At 42.5% G+C, this 25,571-nt stretch overlaps 1 protein-coding gene across 6 annotated transcripts in view; it reads left to right on the top strand.

The window, feature by feature from the left end:
• The window catches only part of LOC131068436 (uncharacterized), a 207,755-nt gene that overhangs the window by 177,891 nt on the left and 4,293 nt on the right, over window positions 1-25,571 (top strand). For all 6 annotated transcript variants that reach the window (XM_058003626.2, XM_058003625.2, XM_058003624.2 and 3 more), the window contains exons 10-12: window positions 18,763-18,835; window positions 19,022-19,083; window positions 19,164-19,541. In XM_058003626.2, the coding sequence (XP_057859609.2) occupies window positions 18,763-18,835; window positions 19,022-19,083; window positions 19,164-19,541 (513 nt within the window). The remainder of the gene's footprint in view (window positions 1-18,762; window positions 18,836-19,021; window positions 19,084-19,163; window positions 19,542-25,571) is intronic.

The following is a 25,571-nucleotide window of genomic DNA, read 5'->3' as shown; positions in this document are numbered from 1 at the left end:
TCGCCAGGCTCTTCGTGTCCGGCCACTCGACACACTCAAAACACCTCGCAAACTCAGCTCGGCATCCCGTGCGAGCAAAGGTCAACAACCCTTCCATTCGCTCAACCATGGTCGCATCGGCCTGGAGCGTGGCAGATGACACAAGCCGCTGTGCTCCCAGAGTCATCTCAGTAATAAATTGCTCCAACACTCCACCCTGCTGACTTCCCACGGGCACCTCCTCTGCTCTGTACGGACTGGTTACTACCACCGCAGGGGGTGAAGCAACCCTCTGAATTGCCCTGCTGCTTGGGGAACTCCCTTCCTCGAGATCAATGACTTCCAAGGAATACGTGGTCCGCCCTGGGGATAGAGTGGCCTCTCTCGGTGCCACGGGTGCCATCTGGTAACGGCTCAACCAGCTAGTGAGGTCATCATGAAGAGTGCTTGCTGCCGTCATTGCCTCCTGCATATATTTGGGTAACCCTGGCACATCCTGTCCTATCACATCCGGCACCTCGTGCACCATGGAAGCCTCTGCACTCGCCAAGGTCTCCACCTGTGGTGGTGTCATGGCTATCGTCGCCCGAGGCTGCTCGAAACTAGGAATTGGTACCGTGGTGACTACACTCACTGTCCCGAAGGACCGCGACACCGCCAACTGACAAGTCTCTGGTAAGCGGACTGGTGTAAAGTGGACCTGCACCTGTGATGCTACAGTAGACCCTGCTGTACCTGCAGACTCCACTACCCCTTCTTTAGGCAACTGGTCGCCCCTTCTCCCTGCCAGTCGGAAACTCCCTTCGCTTACCTGTGAGGTGTCTGTGGATTCCTCCCTGCCACTTTCTGCATTCTCAGCCTCGGACTCTTCCGTGTCGGACTCCGTATCGGACATGGTGGCCTTCTTTCTTTTTGTGCCCAAACGTGCCTCCGTGCCATGTACCAAGACGTCTAAGTGTGACCAATAGAATATGGGCGGCTGGTCTGGTGCAACACGACCCTGTGGCTCCAATGGCTGTGAGCCCGGGGTGATCTGCGTGCGGACTGCGTCCAAGAATAATCCAATGGCGTGATGCGGCATGTAGAACTTCTTGTATTGCAGCGTCATGAACTCGTCCATCCTATCCGCCAAGAGTGACACCCAATCGTATACCACCCCATTGTGCAGCCCGTTCACCAGCACTATCTGTGCAATGGCTATGTTCGACGCGCGGGTGGCACCTGTGAGGCGACTCTTCACCACCGACAACAGGCATCGCCATACTCCCTTGGCAAAAAATTGTTTCTTCACTCCCCGACTCTTGCCTGCACTCTTGAGGCTATCTTTCTCGCCTTGGGTAAGATTATTGCGCAACATCAACTGGAGCAGTGTGGCACGATTCTCTGGGGATATTTTCTGTGAAGTGTCTATTTTCTTTCCTTTTATCCCCGGTATGCCAAATACCCTAGTGAACTCGCCTGTCGTGAATGACTCTGTTATCCTCTGGTGTTGATAATCAAATACCGACTGGTGGCGATGTCTGTCATAGCTGCCAATCATGGCACGCAAAACCACCTCAAAGTCCTTTATCGAAAAAACTGGCATCTGGACGACCCAGTGTACCTGTGCCTGGCGAAGGCTTTTCTTTATTAAATCATCCTGAGGTGTCTTTGCCCACCAGTTCCGACAGTCGATTCCATTCAAACCCTCGAACATAATATTATCTGCCGTTATTTCATCTTTGTCCTTTGTCGCCAAGGGTTTGGGACGATGCTTCTTGCTTTTTTGACTGGTGCTCATACCGAGACTACCTGCAATGCGCACCCCAGATGGTAAAATCCGTTTGCCTGTGTCTGCACTGGTTCCTTTTTGCCCTCCCTGCAACTTGTCTTCTAATGGCTGCAACTGTTTCCGCCAATCTGCTTTGTTCCTGTTTATGTCCATTAGTACCAGATTACTTCTTCAATTCTGCTTTTATAACCTTTTTTTTCAAAACTAAAACCGTCTGCCGTAGTGGCACAGACTTGTGGGGCTTGGTGCGTGCGGACTTGTGCCGGCTGCACGTGTGGGGGCTGTGCAGCTGCGGCTGCGGGAGTGTGCGGGCGCGTGAGTGCGCGGGCTGCGGGAGTTGCGCGAGCGCGTGAGTGTTCGGGCTGCGGGGGTTTTATTTGCGGTTGGCGATGTGCGGTGACCACCGCACGGTGGTTCCACCGTACGGTGGGCCCACTTTTTTTTTTTAATAATTTTTTTTTTAATTTTTATTTTATTTTATAAGTCTTTTAAGCATCCGTCATGGTCCGGGCTCCCTTTGTTCATGGTAAATTTTTAATTTCGACTCGTTGACGGCATCTGGTATCTCTTCCCCGTCCAGCGTCCACAACTTAATTGCCCCGTTGGTATTGACCTCGTGTACCTTGAATGGTCCTAGCCAACGCACTTTGAATTTCCCAGGTTTGATTTCGTTCCTTCCGTTGAATTTCAACACCAACTGCCCAGGAGTAAACTTCATTCGTCGGAGATGCTTGTCGTGCCAAGCCTTTCGTCTTTGCTAGGCTGTCTTTGTTGCCCATTGAGCCATCATCCTTCGTTCGTCCAATTTGTTCAAAGCGTACAGTCTCTCTCTTAGGCTTTCCATGTCGCCAAGTCGATTATCGATGGCGATCCGGAGACTCGACACTATGAATTCAACTGGCACCACAGCTTCTTGTCCATACATTAGTTGGAAGGGAGTCTGTCCAGTAGTTACCTTGTAAGTTATTCGGTATGCCCAAAGTATTGACGGTAGGCACTCCTCCCAGTCATCCTTCTCCACTCCGCAAGACTTATATATCACTGACATTATTATTTTATTGGTCGCCTCGGCCTGCACGTTCGCCGAAATCCAATCCCTTTTTAATGGCCGTTCGGCCCGTTGGCATGTATCACAGCTTGTTACCCACTCCCTGGTGTCATTATGTAGTGTCGGCCACCACAGTCCTGCCAACAGAACTTTTCTCGCCGTGGTGTCGGGCCCCATGTGTCCACCTACGGGCCCTTCATGTGCTTCCCTTAGGACGCCCGGAATTTCCTCTTCTAGGACGCATCACCGTAGGATCTGATCGGGCCCCATTTTATACAATAGGCCATTAATGAGTTGGAATGTCCCGCTCCTCAGTACCAGTTTCCTTCTTTCTCCTGGTGGCATCTCCCTCAGGAACCGTGATGTCGCAAATATTCCCCCACGCTTGCGTACGAGGCGGGGAGAACCGCGATGCGAAATAAGTGAGCGTTTGGAAAATCTTCATTCACTCCTTCGGCTGGTTCTCCTGACTGGATTCTCGACAGCTGGTCAGCTATCACATGGCTCTTCCCAGGTCTTACTATAATGTTGAATGTAAATTCCTGCAGCAATAGCAGCCATCGGCTGATTCGTCCTTGGATAATTGGCTTGTTTACCAGATACATTAAAGCCTGGTGGTCCACATAAAATGTGAACTGGGTGGCGAGCAAGTAATGTCGAAATTTCTGGATGGAGTACACCATCCCGAGGGCTTCCCTTTCTGCGGTGCTATAATTTTTCTCTGCCTTCGACAGGAGTCTGCTTGCAAAGTAGACTGGGTGATCTAGCCCGTGGTCGCCAACCTGCGCCAGTGTGGCCCCTATGGCAAAGTTGGATGCATCAACGTGTACGTGGAACTCTTTGTCCCAGTCAGGATATGTTAGGATTGGCGCACTCACCAACCATGACTTCAGTTCTTGGAAGGCCTCCTCATGAGCCGTCCCCCATGTATACCGTTCACCTTTCCTTGTCAGCTTGTCCAGAGGGCAGGATACTCGAGCAAATTTTTTGATAAATCGCCTGTAATACCCTATGTGTCCTAGGAAGGATTTGACTCCCGTGACATTTGTGGGTGCCTCCATTTCCACTATCACCCGAATCTCGTCTGGGTCAGTCTTGAGTCTAGCCTTACACACTATGTGTCCTAACAGCTTCCCTTGAGGCACCATGAATCTGCATTTTTTGGGGTTGAGTGCTAGGCGAGCTCGCCTGCATCTCTCCATGCATTCGCCAAGTGCGGCCAAATGTGTACCTTGGTTACTGTAGATGGACCAGTCGTCAAGGAATGCCTTGAAGTTCCCTACTGACATCTTTTCAAATATGTGAAGGATTATCCGTTGAAAGGTCGGTGGTGCGTTGCATAATCCGAACGACATTTGATTATACGTGTACACGCCATCCTCCACTATGAAGGTGGTTTTTAATTTTTCTTCTTCGGCGATGGATATCTGGTTATACCCAAAAAATCCATCCATGAATGAATAAATTTCATGACCGGCCACTTCTTCCAAGATGCTATCCGTAAATGGTATTGGAAACGGGTCTTTTATGGTGACCGCGTTAAGGCATTTGAAATCCACGCTTATTCGGATCTGGTTTGCCTCCTTTTTAAGGGATATCACTATGAGCGATACCCACTCGCTGGTTTGCACTTTAAAAATAATCCCGGCTTCGAGCATACGTTCAATTTCATCATTCACTCTTGCCGCATAGTTTTTATTCATTTTGTATGGCCTCTTCCGTACAAGTACGGCCCCAGGTACGAGTGAAATTCGATGTATGCACAGTTTTGGCGGCACCCCTTTGAGGTCCTTATACATCCAAGTGAATACATCCTTGTATTCCATGAATATTTTAAACACGGCGGCTTTCAGGATTGGATTCCAGTCGTCGCCAACCAGGATGTTCCTTGGCTCTGCTTCCGTGCCGAGGTTTGTAGGTTTTACGGACTCTTCGTACCAGATTGGTTTTGTCATGTCAAACCTGTGTGCTGGTACTTCGTCGACCGGGGCATCCCCTTCGGTGTATTCCCCGTACGTTGGCGGAAATTCATTCTCATCCCGATCCTCATCAACCTGCAACATGTTACACCCATATAGCAGCTCGTAGTCCTCCATTTACCAGTGGAAGAGCCCATTAAGGGAATCGGTCTCGTCCTCAGAACATCCTTGGATTCCGAGAACACCTTCCTCGTTCGGTTCCCTTCCGTACTTTCCTCCGTCAACTCCACCTTCGCCGTCTGATTCCGATTCTGACGCGAGTTCTTCACTCACAAGTTGTGTTTTTAGGTTGATAATAAATTTTCTCCCGGCTTTCTCCATTGACAACGTGTTACGCTTCCAGTTGTGATTCACTCTGGCTACCACCAACCACCCTCTTCCCAGAATGGCGTCGTATCCTTTCTTGGCTAGCGGAATCACCACAAAGTCGAGGACAAATGATTGTGTCCCGATGGTCACTTGTTGCGCCATGAGCATTCCAAGGGGTTTGATACCATGTTGATCCGCTCCCAGTAAGTTGAAGGTTGACGGCCATAGTGTCGGCTTGACAAGCTGCTTCCAGGTTTCTTTCGGAAGCACATTCACTCCGGACCCGCCGTCGACGATAGTGTCAGTCAGAATGGTGCCTAGTATTCCCATTTCTACCACCGTCGGGTGCCGGCCACTAAATAGTGTCAGGACCAATGGGTCTGTAGGTGTTCTGCCAGAACCATCCGTATTCCGGGTTGCCTGACTGTGCGGGGTTACTTGGACCGCACGTAGGAGTGCCGTATGTAATTGCGGCATCGTTTCCAGGAGGTCCTTCATTTTCACCGGCACTTCAATCTGCAGCATTTGCTTCAGGATATTTTCCTCCGCCTCAGATCGGGAAGTACTTACCGCTTCTTGGGTTCTCCTTTGTGCCAACATTTCCTTCTCCACTTCAGCCTTGGCCTCCAGCGCCCGATGCTTCTCCGTGCGAGGGTCCGGGTATGTGGCCTTCTTTGCCTGTGATCGTGTGATTGCCAATATCCGTTCCTCTGTCCTGCCGATGTTGAGCAGGTTCACTCCCGACTTTGGGCAAGTTCCATCATCATGGTCTCCAGGCCCACACCATTTGCATAGTTTTTGTGGAGTTTCTTCTGAGGTGCATTCCTTGGCAAAGTGGCCCCATTGATTGCAGGCTCGGCACTGGATCATTGGCCGTTCCTTGCATCATATTGGATTCGGCTCCTATTATTATTATTGGTCCTCCCCCCTCGCCGGTTGTTCCGGTATTCGCCTGGTGATGCATTATTGTTGGCGGTTTGCGAAGTTTCGGTGACCGGCTGCTCTTGCGTGAAGAGAACTTGTTGGTTCCTGGTTTTCATATTGTAGGGACATTCCTTTGTCAAATGTCCCGCAATCTGACAAATGTCGCCGAAAGCCTTCTTGGGGCAGGACCCCTTGGTGTGTCCGTCACTCCTACAGTCGGTACACCACACGTCATTTTCTTCTATCTTACTTGTACTTCCTTTCATGGATTTGAATTCTTTTAGCATTCGTTCCATGTCCTTTTGGAGAGCGTGCACCTTTTTACTCGATTCGCCACCACTGCTGCTTTCCCCGTCAGAGTCTTCATCATCGTCAGATGAATATTTATTACTTTTCTTCTTCCTTGATGTTTTGTATTCGCTCTCTAGGTCCATCGCCCTATTATAGGCATCGTCATATGACGTCGGGGGTACAATTTTCATTTTTTTCCGTAGGGAAGATTTCAATCCTTCAACGAACCATCGTTTTTTCAAGCCCTCAGCCGGTTGGCTTTCCATTTTACCCAACAATTCCTTCAGTCTCCTGCTGTATGCCCGTACTGTCTCCTTGGTACCTTGTTTGGTACTGTATATCTCCGTTACAATTTCGTTGTCATCACGGAGCAACCGAAACTCCTCCGTAAATTCCTTCTGTAGGTTGGCCCACGTGGCCACTTTTTGCTTATCTACATCGGAGTACCAATCTATGGCAACTCTACGTAACGTGGCTGGGAATTGCTGTACCCAGTCATTCTGGTCTGTCACTCCGTTGGCGGACCAAATGGTTTCACATGTACGGTAGTGCCGTAAGGGGTCTTCCTTGCCGTCCCCTGTGAACTTTGGCAATTTTTGTTTACTCGCCATCCTTGGTCGTCTTCCTGGGGGCGGTTGTGTCTGTGTCTGTGGCCCTGTGCTGCTTCCTTCGGTGGCGTTGGTGGTGTGTCCTTTGTGGGCGACTGGAGGTACGGTGTTTTGCCTGTCGTGTGTGGCACCTACACCCGTACGGTTGCCCTCCCCTTTGCTCTCACACGCGCCCACTCCTGGTTCCCGTTGGTGATCTTCACTCCGTGGTGTAAGGGATAAGTTTCTAAACTGATCCCGAGTCTCCTCGACTAGATTTCGCCATAACCTTGTTTCTTCCAAAAACTCTTCGTGGCTCCGCGTCCTACGATGATCTGGCGATGTGTCAAAATTTCTGTCGGCCTCTGCACCCTCCGTGACACCTCCTTGGTTCCCCTCGGCCCCCCCTTCGGCAGGTCATCCTTCGGCAAGTTGCCTCAGCCTCCGTCTACATTCTACTTGCTGCTCCAGAATCAAGGCCCTCTGTGCGGCCTCCCACTTGTCCGTTTTTGCTTTTTTATTTCTATCTTTATTCAATGGGTTTGGCATTAATTGTTGCACATTTCCATAACTCACAATTCATAAATCAAAACATGTCTTTATTAATTCATCTGCTCAAATACAACTCGTGTCAATGACACTTTTATTTGAAAAATAAAAGTTCAACGTTCAATTCCCTCTTGGCATAGCGCCATCCCGTTTCATTTCCCGTTGGCTGTTTTCTTCGTAGTGTCGAAGGATCTGTTGGCGTCGCTCTTCCTGGGCAATCTCCTCCAGGTGAGCCTGTTGTGCCAGCGATGCCTGTGCAAGCAACCGGGGGAGGTGGTTCATCAATCGGTTTACTGCCGGGCTAACCTCCAGAGCTGTCCACACGGCACTTGGTGGGATTTCCGCCTCCGCTGCCTCTCGTCGGACGTAGGTCTCGATGGCTACCTGGAGTAGAATTGAAAATTCTCTCGTTGCGGTGTCTTCTCCTGTGTAAAGTTCTGTTTGCGCGTCGTCGGCCTCTGGGTTTATTTCACCAACGGGTAGGCCCATTGTGTCTGTGCGCCATCCGTGTCTTCCGTTCCCGAGTACGTCTAGGCAACGACGCCAAATGTTTGCCCTCTCGGGTGAATACTTAAAGCATAAAGTACGTAATGCAAAACAATGCCATAGATATCAGACAAGTATCAGATATGTTATTCCATTCATAATTCATGTCCTTTACAAGTTACAATGAGGAGTGTATAAAGATACCGAGGGGGTGCGAGCGCCAATCGTCGCATCGCAACTGCCACCCCTCGGGTGCCAACTAACAAACCCAATTACGACTTAATTAACTATTCTTATTCCCGTATACAATAATGCGGCTAACACATATAACGGTTGTATTAATTAGAGAATGTGAAAGATGTTTCATCTAGATGAGAACATGAAAAGATAATAATGACCTAAGTCACCGCATTCGAATTTGAGTTCGAGTTCGACAACTATGAAATTCGGATGAAGTTTGGCAAGGGCAAAAAATTCAAAAAAAAATTCGGCATTAAATTCACCTTGTATAATTTTTATTTGTAAATATATGTAATATATCCAATAAAATATCAAAATAATTTACAATTGCAAAATGGATTTAAAATCATTATTAAAAAATGTCACATTTATAAAATATAAACCATAAGAGATAATTAATAAATAGATCAAAATAATAATAATTTTAAATATTTTACATATAAATTTAAACATTTTAAATTTAAAAAATAATATAAAAGATTAATAGATTTAAATATATTACATTTTAATGTTTTTATAAAAGTAAAACTTAAAAACTAATAGCGTGACAAATAAATAAAAATTATAAAATAATAATAAATTTAAATATATTAAATGTTAATGTTTTTATAAAAGTACCTAAAATCTAAAAACAAAAAATACGGTAGACGCCAGGCCTTCAGACGACAGATGTGGTGCTCCAATCTTTAGCTGCGTTCGACGAAGTTTCCAGTAGAGCATGATCGCCCAATCTTCAGCTGCGTTCGATAGAGTCTTTAGGTGCCACGAGACCTTCTACAATTGCCTAGAACATGATCACAAAATCAATATATCATATATTTCTCGCAACTTAGATCTTCCATAAACGACTCCAAGCCTTTGCTGTACGAACTTGAGGCGAATTTATCGAATATTTTTATTTTTTTAAAAGTTCGCCAAATTCTGAATTTGAAGCCGGAAAATCGGCGAATGCGGTGACTAAAGTCTAAGATAATGACTATACTTGACATCAATAATTAGAGTATGTATCTTGAACCCTCAATATTGGAGAGTTATTAGTCAATGAAAAATTTCAGTGGGTAATGTGAATGTCACTAACACCATAGTTACCAAATAGAGGCGAGTAATTAGGAAGACTACAACTTCCTAATTACGGTAATCTGGTATCACTCCTTTCTTTGCCATATATTTTGTACGCATATAGATTGTTATGGTCGGATATTGACGTATTGATAGACTTAGGTGGTAGATTGAGATTAAATGTATCATGAATATATTGGATGGCTAACATATTTCTTTTCCTCTTTAATTCCTATACTCATCAAGTTCTAATACTATGGTTTGAGCAATTTTACTCTCACACATTCTTCCTTCCTCTATGTTTCAATAGTCCCTAGGTTGTCCTTCCCATGTTATTCATGTTTGCAAAAGATGGGCCTAGGGTGATTTAAAACATGCACCCCATTTAGATTATAGTCCTTAAACATTTATAAGTACTCATAAGGCATACTAAACATATTCAAGGAAGGCACACACACACATGAAGTAATCACGTTGAAACATGTAAGATATGAAGCATCCATTCAAAGAAAGCATTCATACATGAAGCAATCTTAAGCACATCCATGGATACACATGAAGCATTGTCATAAACATATGGAAAGCATAAAGCAATTGCATGAATACACGCAAGGCTGGTATATGTGTAAGTCTTGAAGCATGGACATAAGTAATGGATGTAGCAATACCCATAAATACACGTAAATTATGAAGTGTACACGTCACGTAGAGGCGCAAAGCATACATATGGAACACATACAAACACTTTATGCATGAATCCCATATATCAAGTATGAAACGTACACATGAATACATAAGACATGAGTCATACACATTAATATGCATAAGGTGAAAAGCACGAAAGCAGATGTGGTATTCTCAAGATTGATTTGGGATCTTGAAATCAAATTGAGATTAATTCGAGATCAATCAGCGTATGAGGTGGCTTTTCTCGAGGACAAACAATCTTTGGGGATGGAGGACTGTAATGTCCCCAGGTATGTTTGTCTCAACATCTTTGATAGCTCCAACTTTCTTGGAGAGCGCCGACTTTTTCAAAATGGAGTTCAGATATTGGCATTGTGTTCTTGAGATCAATTTGAGTTTGTTCATTCTTTTTGGGTGCAATTTTGACATTTCAAGTGCATTCCAAACTTCTTGGAGGAATATTTTATTTTTGGGGCATGTGTCAACTTTTATTAAGATTGATCTCCAGTGAGCTTCAAAGTATGTTGGCATATTCAAAATTTACATTTGGGCCATTTATTTATTTTCCACAACTTTTGTTAGATGTACATAAAATCATAGTTTTAAAACTCGTGGACTCTCCACGGACTCGCGAGTCCATGGGAGCCACGAGTCGACTCGCCAAGGACTCGCGAGGCGAGTCCATCTGAAAGACTCGTGAGTCTTTTGCAAGGACTCGCGCGAGTCTTTTGCATGGACTCGCGAGTCTTTCAGATGGACTCGCGCGACCCAGAAAAAAAAGTCATGCAAGCTTTAAAATTGAGTTTAACATGTGAAAAAATTTGGTCTCTTCGTCAGGATTCATATATGGAATATAACATTTAACTATAAGTCTTTCTTATACTTTAAGTTATATTCCATATATATTGTTAGGATGTTTGAGAGTGGTTTCGGACCTCCAGGAGTTATAATGCAAAATCTAGTTTTTGGAGGATTCTTCAATTTTCCAGACTTGTTAAATTTTAGGATCCTTCGGCGATGCCCCTTGACCCCAACGTGGGGGCGCTGCCCCCAAATCCCCGTCGAAAAATATAGGGGGAAATTGTGCCGATGGAAGTAGGGAAAATTTAACCTCTGAGTCTGATTAGGCTCCATATAAAAGCATAATTAGCATTGAAGAAATCTTGGTATTATACATTTTAGAGTTGAAAGTTTGAAACTGAGTATGTGACATGTGTAATGTTTCAATTATGGCTCTTATGTTCTCTAAATGCATTAATTTCTTTATGTTTTTTTGTAAAACTACGGTTTTTTTTTGCCGAGTCCTTGCTGAGCCTTTCACGAGTCCGAGTCTGAGTCCAAATTTTTGGTTTGCCGAGTTCGTGGCGAGTCTGAGTTTTTCAACTATGCATAAAATAATTTAATAATTAAATAATTACACATTAAATTGTCAAAAAATCAAAATTTTATGATAACTTACACTAATTATTTAATAAGGTCAATTAAGTGATTAGAATGCAAAAAAAGTAAAATAAAATAGTCACTTTATGGAGCAAAAAAGATTACTTTAAAAAAAAGTGATTTTAAAATATTATTTCTCTAAAGTTCCACAGAGGGTTATAAAAGGAGGATATGGAGACTCTTTGGGCATTCTTGGTACTGGCATTTTCTTGAAACCCTAGTTGTGGAGGTCGAGTAAATTTGTTCAACAATAGCCCTAAGATGAAAAGCTTAAAGTTAAGGGGAGTGAAAGATCTTCCCTAGCCAATATGATGTGATTCATTTAGAGTCATGGTTAGTATTGAGAGGATATAGTTTGAAAATTGTTTGTGTTGAAGTAGAGAAATATCTTTCTAGGTTTTGCAAGGGTTGTAGTTCACAAATGTATTGGAGGATTGTAGGAAAAAAATAAAATAAAAGAAATTTATGGTGTGTTATTTCAATTAGTTGGTCATATGTTTTCATATTCCTTGTTTATGACAACTAGATGTCGCTTTTGGTAAGCATATTAAGGTCGTACTTGTTGCACTAGCCAATTTGGACTTTGATGTACCTTTGGAAAATAATAAGGGGAGTGCTAGCAAGAAATTTAGGGAACATAGACCAAGTTCTGAGCCCCAAGTAATTTTGGTGTGTTGTATTTATACTGGAGGCTCAGTTATACAAGGGAGCAAGGGGTTATGTCATACCCCTGCCTAAGATTATGATCGCAGCTTTAAATGATAAATAAATAAGCAATTGAATTAATGAAAGGGGGCCGACCCAAAATAGAAATAACAAAAATTGGATATGACTATTTAAAGAGGGTCTACTAGATTAAGGGCACTTTTGAAATAATAATAATTTCTTTAAGGGAGCTGACTGAGATTTGTTAGGACAGCACTCAGCTTTGAATAGGTGTAACTCTTGCCAAGGGAAATAGGTGTTACGAAGAGGTACGACTCTTTCCAAATAAGAGATATAAAAGGAAGAACAATTCAGATAGAAGAAAAAATAAGCAGAAACAGAATTGAAATTAGAACTGAATCAATATTAGCAGCAATGCTAATTAAGAGATAAAGCTGATAGATAGAATTATAGATACATGCATGTGTTCATGCAATAGGGATACTTGTAGAAATTATTGACCTTTGCAAGTAATCTAAATGCTTATCTTTGTTATAAATATGTGATAAGGGATTTGTTTAATAATCTATTTGGAATTTAGAGAAACGGATTACAAATAGGAAGGATGGCTGGCCTTTTGAGTTCACGAGAACCAAGCACTTCACCTCTAGATGAATGTTATGCTTGTGGGCTAAGGTGCTTTGTGTGCCCTTGGGCTTGAGATCCCATCAAGTATGCCAGCCCGAGATAAATGCTATGCCCATAGGCCAAGGGGCATAGCATGCCCTTGGGCTTGATGTCCCATCAAGTACACCACCTCGAGATAGATGTTATGCTTGTTAGCCAAGGGGCTTAGTGTGCCTTTGGGCTTGAGATCCCATCAAGTATGCCACCTCGAGATAGATGCTCATGGGCCAAGGGCCTTAGTGTGCCCTGGGGCTTGAACAAGGAGGACAACCAACCTCCAAGGTGAATTGAGGGATGGAAGGGCTGCTCATCTTCCATGCTCTCACAGTACAAGGGCAACCAACTTTGAGATTGCGGCTTGCAAACATTTCAACGATTTCCTAATGAGGTTATCATGGGAATCCATGTTGGAATGGTTAATATCTTAATTAGATTTTAATATGAGAATGTTATATGATTTTATGATGTATACTAACGATTAGACAAATTGGATGTTATCTTAATTTATGATTTAATGTCAATTTCCAAGTGGCTAACATTGTGTGCAAGAACTAAACTAGGATTAATATTGTTAGAAGGCTTTTCAACTAGTAAATTTATACAACTATATACATTTCTTATTTTTAGTTGTAATTGTGATTTTAGGGCAAAATATACGAATATTCCCAAAGGGGACATTATAGGTTAATTTGGACAAAGTATTGACTAGTTAACTGAACATAAAAGCATATAACATAACACATGGAATTCTGATATATTCTTATTATTAAGATCAATCAAGTACATTCATTTCCTCCTTAGATCTCCTATTACATCATATACAAGTATCTTTTCTGTGTTCTATATATACTTATTCATCTATTCCTTCATACATATCCATACATATATCTCCATATATCTATGTTCTCTGTTACAAATATCTATTGGTATTCATATATCTAGTGGATGGGATGCGACCCATCTATTCTATCCTTATCCTAGATGATGCCTTTAGAGTTTTAGGCCTCATTCCACGGGGACGCGTCCCCCCCCTTTTTGGGCGTGTCCCCCCGTCAGAAACGTCTCGGGGACGGGGGGACGGGGATGCGACGTCCCCCGCCGTCCCGCCACTGCCACCCAAGCACCGCCGGGATGCGGAGACGTCCCCGCGTCCCCGCGTCTCCCAGGGAGACGGGGAGACGTCTCCTTGGGAGACGTCTGGGCGTCTCCCAAAGAGACATGGAGACGCCTCCACGTCCGTCCCCGCATCCCCGCGTCTCCTAGGGAGACGGGGAGACGTGGAGACGTCTCCTTGGGAGACGTCTGGGCGTCTCCCAAAGAGACATGGAGACGCCTCCACGTCTCCTTGGGAGACGTTTGGGCGTCTCCCCGTCCTTCGAGAGACGTGCAGACGTCTCTCCAAGGACGGGGAGACGCCCAGACGTCTCCTGTCGCCCCCACGTATATGCAATTTAATATTAAAATTTAAAAAAAAAGTGACTTTTTAAGTTTTTTGAGGGTTAAGGGGTAACTCTAATTGGACGTGGGCCAAAAGAAAAATAACACCCGACGTGGGCGATGCCCCTTGACCCCAACTTGGGGGCGTTGCCCCCAAACCCCCGTTGAAAAATATAGGGGGAAACCGCGCCGATAGAAGTAGGGAAAATCTAACCTCCGAGTCGGATTAGGCTCCATATAACAACACAACTTAGAAATCTTGGTATTTAGATTTAGTATTTCAAATTTCCTATAGTCTCATTTGAAATATAATTCTTACACTGTAATACTGTCATACATCTTTTCAAAACTAGTTTTTCAAGTACTATATGTATATGTATAACTATATCAGCACCACCACCCCGCCACCCCCCCGCCGCCGTCCCCCCACCGTCCCCAAACTTAGGCCCTTGGTCCCCCCGTCCCGGAAACGCGTCCCCGCGTCCCCCCGTCCCCAACGCCTGTGGAACACTGGTTTTAGGCTCCGTAGGCTCTTTGCAGTAGAATGTGGTAGGTTTTCCTTCAACTGTGTCTATTCTGCCATTCCTTTCCTATCAACAGGAAGCATATAAATGTTACTTTAGCCTAGTGAGGATTCCTAATATGAATAGGACATCATATTCTGCCGCTAGCTTTAATTCTTTAAAAAACTTCTAAACAATTAAATGCTTTTAAATGTCATTGGCTTATTTGGAGGAAATTCAAAGTCTTTAAGACTCTTAAGAACTTTTGATACCTCATAAACTGGTGTTTGATGGCCTAAAAAGTAAGTGGCTTCCCTTTTTAGGTGTGTGGAAGTAGGAAAGTGGTGTGGCGTGTATGAAGTAAATAGGCAGCTTTAAATAGTCTCCAGTGGAAGTAGGACTCCATAAAGTTAGCTGCAACACTTTTTTGTAAGTATATTAAGCTTTGGAAATGCGTCAGTGTTTTTAGGAAGTTTGGAATTTAATGAAAGTGAAGATTGGAAGAGTCTAAATGTAGCCCACTTCATAGGAGAGACGTGAGAATTGGAAGGTTTTAAAAAAAATAAAGAATTACTATTTGACCAATCGACAACAGATTTGCAAGCACCTCAAGCAGGTCAAGCAGGTCAGCAATTTGGCACATAAATATTGGGATTTAATTAATATCACCATTGCTGTTGTAAATTCTGAATGTTCTATTCTGTACCAGCACTTGTCTCAGCATTGTAATCCTTATCAATACTTTATAAAAGCAAACATATCATTGTTGATATGTTTATGTTGAACTTACATATTGTCAATAACTAAAAAAAAATTGAGGGTGGTTGTTACAACATTAAATGTGAAGTTGGTGATCCTAGATGACACTTGGTGGGATTGCATGGTATACATTCTTAGTTTCACCAATCCCATCATGATTATGATTCGTTTTTTTGACATGGATATGCCATGTTTGGGAGAGGTATACAGTGACATTGATTCAATGATTGAAAAGATGAAGTCCATCATAAATGAAAAAGGGCAAGATCCTCAAGAAGCTTTCTTCAAAGGAGTGCAAACAATTTGTATTGAGTGGGGTAATAGAATGACCATCCCACTACATCTTATTGCCTTTGCATTGATGCCCAAATTTTACTATAATGAGATGGGTTCTTTCTATGCCATCAAGGGTGCCACCATATTGAGATGTAAACGTCAGTGAAGGGTGTAGGAAAACCTTACTAAAGTTTTCCCAATCTTGAAATGGAGCATTTAGTTACAAATAAGTTTATTGAGTTTGTAGCCTCCGATGGTCAAAGTGTTTGCTATCCATGACAAGAATAGGAAGGATGCTCACTTCAATAGCTACCTTCAAAGTCTTGCAATCAAAATTTTATCGTAAGTTTTTAAATTTTTATTGCACTCTCTAAATTTGAATTGTCTACTCAAATTTAAAGTTTGTTTTACACTTTGCTTCAGTAGGTTGCTAATTCCTTTTCATTTGAGTGTAATCAGAGTACATAATCTTTCATCGACCCATTGAAACACAACTGTATGTGCATTTTAACTTGTGTCTTCTTACTTATAGACATAATGAATAGGAGGAAGAGGCACGATGTTGTGGGATGTAGATCTAGAGTGAACTGATTTGGATTTTTCAGCTGCCAAACAATCTTCACTTTTTGTGGAGTTGGATACCAACACACTTTTAGTACAAGTGGCAATGGGGTTGCATGTGGTTCTTCTAATCTTCCTCCATCATCTAATGTCAATGATGATATTGATGTTGGTCCTCATGATGGTCCATATGACGCTGATTACTAATTGTATTATTTTAATATTGAATTAATCAACAATGAATTCAAAATATTTATCATGACATTCAATTTTTGACAAATTGATATTGAATTAGTATATTTGTATTTCAAATTTGTTATATTTGTGGTAGTTTTGTTTAGCATATGCATGCCATGTGCTATCTAATTTAATTCTTGTTTTTGATTTTTATATGTTTTTTGTATGGATGTACCCAGTCCCCTCATTTTTTTGTTGTGTTACTATACCATACTCATGTACCCATACTTGAACATGATCTGGCAACTTAGGTTTTAAGTTACATGTATTGGGCTATTTGGTAAAAGAGCTTTGACCTCTTGGGAGTGGTCAAGCTTCTGTACAGACTCGAGCCAATTTCTACGCCAAAATTTTGCACTTTCCCCAATATTTAACTAATAGGTATTATGTCAAACTGTTTAACTGCAGCCCCTTATGAAGAGATTCAGACTGTAATTGTTTGATCATGTGTCTAATGGTTTTTTTGGAAAGCATTTGCATTATAAAAACTTTTCATTCATCCATAGGCTTAATGCATTACATGGGTCATTCAACATATATTTGATTGAAACAACAAATGAAAGTTTGACAATAAGCTGCTTACAATTATAGAGGTTTAAATGATTTAATCTGACCTTTACCAGTAGATTGAACCCTTAACAATGAACTATGAAGACTCCATGATCAATTGTGTTGGCCTTGAATATTTTTGAACTGCTTGTAGAGTCAACTGTGACAGCATTGAGCACAAATCAGACACCAAATCCTCACGACCTGCTCATCCTAATAGCTGCAATCCTCACACCACTTCCTTGGAGATGCTAGGCAGCCACTGTAAGGGTTGCCCAAGCTCATGTCCTTTACTCTAGAGGCTGCAATTGGATGTGCTAAAGGTTGGTGCCAACAAGGAAGATCCCACACCAAACATTGTGACCAAAACTCCAGCAAACAAGGTTGCGCCAACAATATGGAAGTCATGCAACCCACCAAACTGTCATAAACCCACATCCAACATTGTCTGATAATGGCAAGCAGAAATGGGAATAATAATTGCCCAAAATTACCAATCTTCTATCACTCAACCAAGGATATCATCCCTCATATGTCCACATTCATTTCCTGGTAACTTTTTCAATCCTTCCCAAAACTCAGATAATTTCTCTTGCTTGCAAGACTTCACAAATTAAACCCTCAGTCATTAAATCCGTGTGTGAAACCTGTGTGATTCCATCTGCAATCAGCTAGGGTAGATATCTCACTACCAGAACCAATGCCCTTAGGGTTTTAGTCTTAGGGTTTGCTTTAACAAGAAGCTCAAACTCCATGAGAGAAAAACAAACAAGCCTATCCAAATGAGTTCGCAAATCCTCTTTTTACAACTTGCCAAGGAACATTACCGAAGGGACCTTTTAATTTATTGCTTAAAATATATCATTAAAGCACATTTATAAAGTGATGTTTAACATTTCCCTTTCAATTAACTTTATAAAATCAATTAAAGTCATTGATAAAATTTACTTTATTGGACAAAATTATTTAATTAATTAATTTATTCCTTGATATAGCCTGAAATTAGCCTATGGGAATTAAGTAGGCTAAATGGGTCATTTCCGGCTACTTCACGAAAGGGCACATTACAGCTTCACATTGTTGGAGACATAGAAAAGGGGTTCTCCTCTCACCAAGTAAAAAGGAGGAGATTTGGGAGTGCGATTATTTGGGCTGCCCCAGCTCATGATATCAAAGCATGTAAACACTTTTCTGAATCTTATCAATTTTGCCCTATCTTAATCATGCCGTTAAATTTTTTATCCTAAAGACAATCTATATTTTCAAGAATAGGTATTTCTTTTACAGACTTTTCTCACAAGTTTTATAGCTTAATTGGGAGAGTGAACAATTAGAAAGTCTCAATTCTTATATTAATTCTGAAAGAGCATAAGTTTTTGGTTTTTATGTTATTTGTTTGGTTGTTTAAAGTGTACATAAGTGATGGGAAACCTTTATCAGTATAAATGCCCGTTCCTTCTTTATGCTACCTTGCAATGCATCGGCGACTTAAAAAAATAAAGCTTGCTATTATAATTAAGTTATATATATGTTGCTTGAATTTATGAGAGTTATATCTGTCATATGAATCTGGTTTGTGCAATGTATATGCTTTTTGATGGACTGACTGTACTTGCAGGTATATGTTGCAGCTTTTGAACTTCGTTGTTCATTACCTGTATGCATATATATGTTGCTTGAATTTATGAGAGTTATATCTGTCATATGAATCTGGTTTGTGCAATGTATATGCTTTTTGATGGACTGACTGTACTTGCAGGTATATGTTGCAGCTTTTGAACCTCGTTGTTCGTTACCTGTATGCACCTTTGCTTCTTACTTCTGGGTTTGCTGTAAGTTCTGATGATATTAATATTTTGCCTGGACCAAATTTCAATCATTGGAATGCTTAGTTAAAATGTAGTACTCAAGGTAGTTAATATTTGTTCTAGTTTATACCAGAATTCGCTGCCTCAGAATTTTGTACATATTCTGCTTCTTTTTTTCACCATTATGAGGATGATGGATGGTTCTCTCAGGGTTCATGTTCACGTGTATGGCAAAGAGCTTCTTACTGGAATTCTCAGCCAGCTTCTAGAAGGTATCGGTTTTTGTGCAAGACATGGTTACCTTGAACAGTAAACTTATGGTAGTTAATATTCGTACTGGTGCATTCTGCAGTAACGAGCATCCTCTTTTTATTCCAACCCAAATTGGCTCCATTCCCAGTCAAGGAAATTCTTGGTCTGAAAAAAGTTCTAGTGATTATGGTGTGGCATCTATCGAGCCAACAGGAAGGACACATTCAGATGGTGCTACCAGTAGCAGCTTCAAGTATGGTAGCAGTTCTCTTCATTCAATCGAGACACGTACAGACCTGGAGGAAGGGATATGCCTTTTAAAGAAAAGTGTGGCATGTGTCACTGCAAATGTTTTTAATTCATTTTGTATGCCTTCACCTACACAGCTGTCGACTTTTGAAGGTTTTGAAAAGATGTTGGCATTTGTTTGTTCAATAAAAGCTCGGGCTTTGCTCTCTTCAAATGAAGCCAAGTCAAGGTGATTTTCTGATCTCATTTCGTTTCAGCTTTTCTAATTGTTACAGTTTTCAGTCCTTGTTTAGTAGAGGTTTTTTAATGTTTGTATATATATTCTGGTTTTGTGTCAGTTGTATTTTATAAATTTTATGGTTTGAACTTGAAGCAAACATTATATTTGATATAAAATGGTGTATAGCATTGAAGTAGACCTTAAATTAAGTCTTTTATTCACTTCAGATTGCCAATTATGGCTTTGTGACATTGTATTTTTGCTGATCTCCCAAGTCCAACTACAGTCATACAAATTTGAAATTCTTGTCAAATTCTTGTCAAATTCCCAGACATCTCTTTATTTATGGGAAATAGAACGATTGTTTTTAGCATGAAGAATCCCCCACAGAAAAAAAGATCTCAACTTAATTTGTAATATGTGAAACACATTCTGTGCTAGCTTGCTTTTGCATTCGAGTAAGCCAACTAAAAAATACGAGTAAGCCGACTAAAAAATATGAGTAAGCCAACTAAAATATGAATAGGGTCCTGTTGTGACCTAATCACACATCACCCCATCCCAGATAGGGACCCCCCCTTGCTTTTAGGCCCTTTTGGTCGTTTGGCCTTGGTTTTTGTGTGTTGGTAGCAGTCTCTTCAAATCTCTCTGTGTTGCGGATGTTCGGGGCTCAGTTATAATTAATCTGCTTCTTTGTCGAGCGAATTCTATGAAGTCTAGGGCCTGTTTTGTCCTTTTTCTAGGGTTTTGCCTTTTGTCCTAGATTTTAGGGGTTCCTATTATGGTTTCGCGAAAACTGAGCATACGACTGGAATCAGGGCCCTTCAAGGGACCTCTTGGTAAAATTTGAGCCCAAACGGGGCAACTTTCTATTTTTAGAAAGTCCTTGTTTTTTAGGGATTTTTCCGAGTTCCGGAATGTTGCCATTTTGCCAAAAATCAAACTTACTATTTTTAGTAATTTCTATGTTTTAGTAAGTTTCTATTTATAGTAAGTCATTATTGCACCCTGTTTGGGGATCTAATGCTGACACCTGGAAAGTTTCTATTTTTGGAAAGTCAGTACTGGCAGGGTCAGTCAGACAAGGCGACAAGGATCAGGCGTTGCAAACATTTCTAATTCCGGAAAGTCAGACAACAGACAAAGATAGCCAGAAATGGGTCAAGTGCTGGAAATCCATGCCTAAAATGGAAAGCTCAGGAAAACACTTCAAAAGCACAGGAGGTCAAAATATTCTAAGTCTGGAAGCCATTCACAAGTGGAAAAATCCATGTATCCATGGACAAAGCCAAAATGCACCCAAGGCTGGGCTGGGGCGCCAAAATCAATAAGGCATTCACAAGTGGAAAAATCCGTCAGTCCATGGACAGAGTGAAAATGCACCCAAGGCTGGGTTGGGGCACCAAAACCAAGATGTCATTCACAAGTGGAAAAATCCGTCAGTCCATGGACAAAGTGAAAATGCGCCCAAGGCTGGGCTGGGGCGCCAAAACCAAGATGTCATTCACAATTGGGAAAATCTGCCAGTCCATGGACAGAGTGAAAATGCGCCCAAGGTTGGACTGGGGCGCCAAAACCAAGATGCCATTCACAAGTGGAAAAATCCGTCAGTCCATGGGCAAAGCCAAAATGCGCCCGAGGCTGGGCTAGGGTGCTGAATTCAAGAAGGCATTCACAAGTGGAAAAATCCATGAATCCATGGACATGGTGAAAATTTCACCTAAGCTAAAAATTGAAATTTTGCCTAAGGCATGGAATCCAAGGGGTCAAGGAGGAATAAAAAGAAAAATTCCCCTTGAGCGAATTTTCGAATATGCTATTTTTAGACACCAAATCCGACCAAATATGGAAAATTTTATAGATTCGGAATCGGGATGAAATTCCCCATCCAATGAGGTTGACTCCTAAATTTTAGGAAGATCCCTTAAAAATAGGGATGTGGAGAAGAGCCATGAAAATTCCTTCGAAAGCAAGAGACGACAAGTTGGAGTAGAATCGAGCAAATCCTCAGCAAAATCCTTCAAAATTGGAAAGAATGAAATCAACGAGTTGGCAGGAGGAATCTTCCAAGTATGACGCATGACTTGGAGCATTTAAGGAAAGTTCTAAATTTGAACTCGTTCGCATGGGAAGTTGCCTTTGCATGGCATAGTGATTGGGGAAAGTATGACGCGCCATAAATGCAATTACTAATTAGATGCCTCTTAAGAATTCTATATAAGTTGGGAAAGGCATTTCATTTCTCACGTGCAAGATTCAGAAAAGAAGAAGTGGAGAAGTGAAGACTATTCATACTTAGGCTCTATTTTCATCATTCGAAGTGCTTCCAAGATGGTGGAACCCAGCAAGGCAGCTACTATCTCCAGGCAGGCATTGATCAAAGCGGAGATGAGGGGTTTTCTTCCTCATTCCCGGTTGAATTCAAGATGGGAAGAAATCAGTGATACTAACCTTGGCATGTTCAACTTGGCTGCATTCAAGATCCGAATGTTTAGAACAGCAGGGCATAATCCATCCCCGACAGCTGTCAGAATTGTGAGAAGTGGAATAGTTGCAGCAGCTGGCTTTCCTCCCGCTTTTCAATGCCCAGATCTGGTCTTGGAATGTGCAGCACATTACAATATGGAGCGGAAAACAATCTCAACGCCAGATAGCAAGTTATTGGCAACATTGACTCCAGAGTCAATTGGTGAAGCTTTCGGAATCCCCTCACATTATTCCATGACGTACAGGACCAGCAGCGGAGCTCAGGCAGTATATGAAGCAGGCCCCGCTAGGTGTGCTAATTTGATCAACAAGCAGTGGTTGTTGAAGCCTAGAGTGCACGCTTCCAAGATGCCCAAAACTCTCACAATCTTCGAGTTCAAGCAGGAGTATGTGGACCTGATAAAGATGTTGAGTAGAGTAATGGGATGCTCACATTCGGTGAACTTTGAGCCCTAGATGTTCTTCTACATAGGCGAGATCATGAATTCAAATACACTGATCGACTGGGCTAGATTGGTCAGTCACTACTTGCATGAACAATTGAAGAACCTGAAAGAGAAAAGGTCTGAGTCCTTTTTTATGAGCTCCTACCTGTTCTATATGCTTGCACGAAGAGGAGGATTCGATGGGCTGCCAGCAAGAGGAATCATGGGCTGCGGACCAGCTCAGTTAAAAGTGCATGAGTGTTATCCTCAGCTACATCTCTCCAATGTTAGCTCTTACAGGTTGGCGAATGGTCACCTTCACCATGTACCTGACACGACTTATGCAAAATAAGTTACACATGAGGTTGTCTCCACAAGCAAGTGCCTTGGTCCAGAGGTATGGCGTTGCGTTCCTGTAATTCCCCAAATTCACCTACATCAGGATGCAAGGGTTCTCCTTCCAGTCTTACAAATTGCCTAGATATCCGTCAGACAAGCTTATATTGCTCGAGCTCATGAGGCAGTTAATTGCGTATGATCAGCTGCAGAAAAAGAAGAAACAATCTATTGAATTTCCAATTGTCTTGGGGGATTTCATGGAGATATGCCTAGGTTTGGAGGCCGCTGAAAGTGCAGCAGGGGAATTGGCATTCTATTGCCTACCATTTTACACATCCAGGGCCCAATATGATCCTTGCAGCCAAATTAGGAAGGTTGCCGGTGTGAAATTCATACACAGATTTCACTTAAAGGATTACTGGGCAAGTGCCGAGGATGACCTTGAGGTCAGGAGAAAAATGCATTCTAGACTCCCCCTCGACACCATCAGAATAAGTGAAATTCATCAGGTACCGGAGCAAGTGAAGGAAGATTCAGATTTGACGCAACCCGAATTCGAGAAAGTGAAGGATCAACCTATCCAGTTGCCAGATTGGTCAGAGCCCAAGGTAGATGATTTGAACATCTTAGCTAGACCAGTGCTAAAATTCACCAAGCACTGGATTGACCGGCGGATAAGAAAGCTGGTAGAAGACAATGTCCATCTGACATACCAGCTTATGGGAAATCTAGACTCCCACAGCGAGGCAACTGAAAGCTCTTCACAAGTTCAGGCAGGAAGAGAAGCCCGGATGGACAAAGGAAAAAATGCCCAAAAGAGGCCAAGAGCAACAAAGATGAAGGATATCCAGCAGGAAATCCCACACGAAGTTCAACAGGAAGCCCAACAAAAAGAACCTCCACAAAAGAGAGCAAGGACAGGAAGGGAGCATTCACCATTTAGCTCCTCGAGCGTACAGGAAGTGGAGATGTTTCCACATCCCATAGGCCCACTTCCAGGGAACGTTCCAGCGCCGGATATACTTAGCATCAATGCTTCACAAGGCCATCATCAACCAAGAAACCAGAGGCAAGAAAGTCCCCTGCACCAGGAAGAAGTTCACCAGGATAGCTTCGTGGATACTATCCTTGGTGAAATGGAAGAGGAATCTCAGGAATAGGTACATGCAGACGATCATAGCCATTCCATCCCCGCGTCTGATTGGTTGATAGGCAGATTGGGGAATGAAGCAGAAGGAGGAACCAATCCTGCTCAAGAGTTAGAAGAATTATTGAAGAGGATGGATCAACTACCGGAAAGGAAGGCTCCCCGAAAGTTTTCCAAGGTAGTCAAGGAAGAATCCGGATCCCGGACTTTGCACATCGCTGAACCTGCAGTGGATAAAGATAGGAGTGAGATTAGGCAGGAGGATTACGTCATCAGACAAGTTGATCTTGGCCATGCTTCCACCGGTCAAGTTGTGGGGGATTTTGAAGATTCCTCCTTAGCCATGAAGGAGAAGTTGCTGAAATCAAAGGCAAAATGTAAGCAGCTGAGGGAGGAAAATAGATTTCTATGCGAATACGTTAGGAGTTTCAAAAGACCCCTCAGGGAAGCAGGTCCTTCATCCACTCCTCCTCCCTTCCTTCCCAAGGAAGTAGTTGATGATGCAGAACTTATTAGAGCAATGGCACAAAATTCTCGGGAATGGGTAGAGGATGTCTATGCTGAGGCAAGAAAATTCATTGAGGATCTAGCTCAGCTTCATTCGAAGTTCGTAGCCCTCCTAAGCAGATTAGAGACAACAAAAGGACTATGGGAGGATGTAGATGTTTACCAAGACTTAACCATTTCCCGGCTCAGGGCCCTGACGAAGACTCCAAGGCAAACTCTGGTGGACGGGAAAGTGATCCAAGAGAATGAAGCCTATGACTTTCCCCGATGGTTCTACGCTATTTGTTCAGGAAAGAACACCCTTGACAAATTCAGCATTGACTCTGTCACCTTGAAGGAGTCTATCAGAGGGATACATGAAGAAATCCTTAGTGCCATGGAAGCTTTATTTTCAAGGAAACTTAGTGACGGAGGAATAACAGTGAACTCCCTGAAATCCCAGTTGCATGATTTCTTCTTCGTCGGCTCGTTCCCTAAGGAACATTTTGCAAATGTTTCTTCATTCTTCGGTATGATGAAGAAAACGCAGGAAGTCATGGCAAAGTGGGAAAGCTTCTTTTCCAGAGGCGAAGAAGAAATTGCCTTGATGGAATTCAACATTGAGAATGTGCCAAGTGTCTCCATCGGAGAACTAGAGGCTGTCGTCGGTAGATTCATTGCATACGCCATTAATGAACGAGATAATGGTCATCCATTTTTGGACGAAAGTCTTTTGACTGAATAGTAATGGCGTACTTATTGCTGAAGGAATATTGACTAGGTGTGGACCAGTCAACGCATGCCACCACGGATAGGGAATCTTCTTGCATGTCGCCTTCTCATTATGGTTTTATGACAGATTCTTCGTGCATGCTGCCGTCACTTGGAGATTGATGGGCATTTATGATGGTGTCGGTTATATTCTGGGCATGGTCAACATCATGAGGCATTTAATGTGCTGAGTGGGTGCTATTTTAGGTTCTGTTAATTAATTGTGCATGGGCATAATGGGTTATTAATTGCAGATTCCCACCTTGTTGCACCTTGAGTGGGGAATCTTTAGGGCAAACCCTAATTAGGGTTTTTGCATGTAATCATGGCTTGAGGCCTATATAAGGGGGTGACCCCCTCATTTGTAATCAGGAGAGACTATCG

Source organism: Cryptomeria japonica, chromosome 10 (assembly GCF_030272615.1).
Source record: "Cryptomeria japonica chromosome 10, Sugi_1.0, whole genome shotgun sequence".
Classification (NCBI taxonomy): Eukaryota; Viridiplantae; Streptophyta; class Pinopsida; order Cupressales; family Cupressaceae; genus Cryptomeria; species Cryptomeria japonica.
The sequence above is the reverse complement of the archived record's forward strand: the minus strand, read 5'-3'. Positions and strand labels throughout refer to the sequence as shown.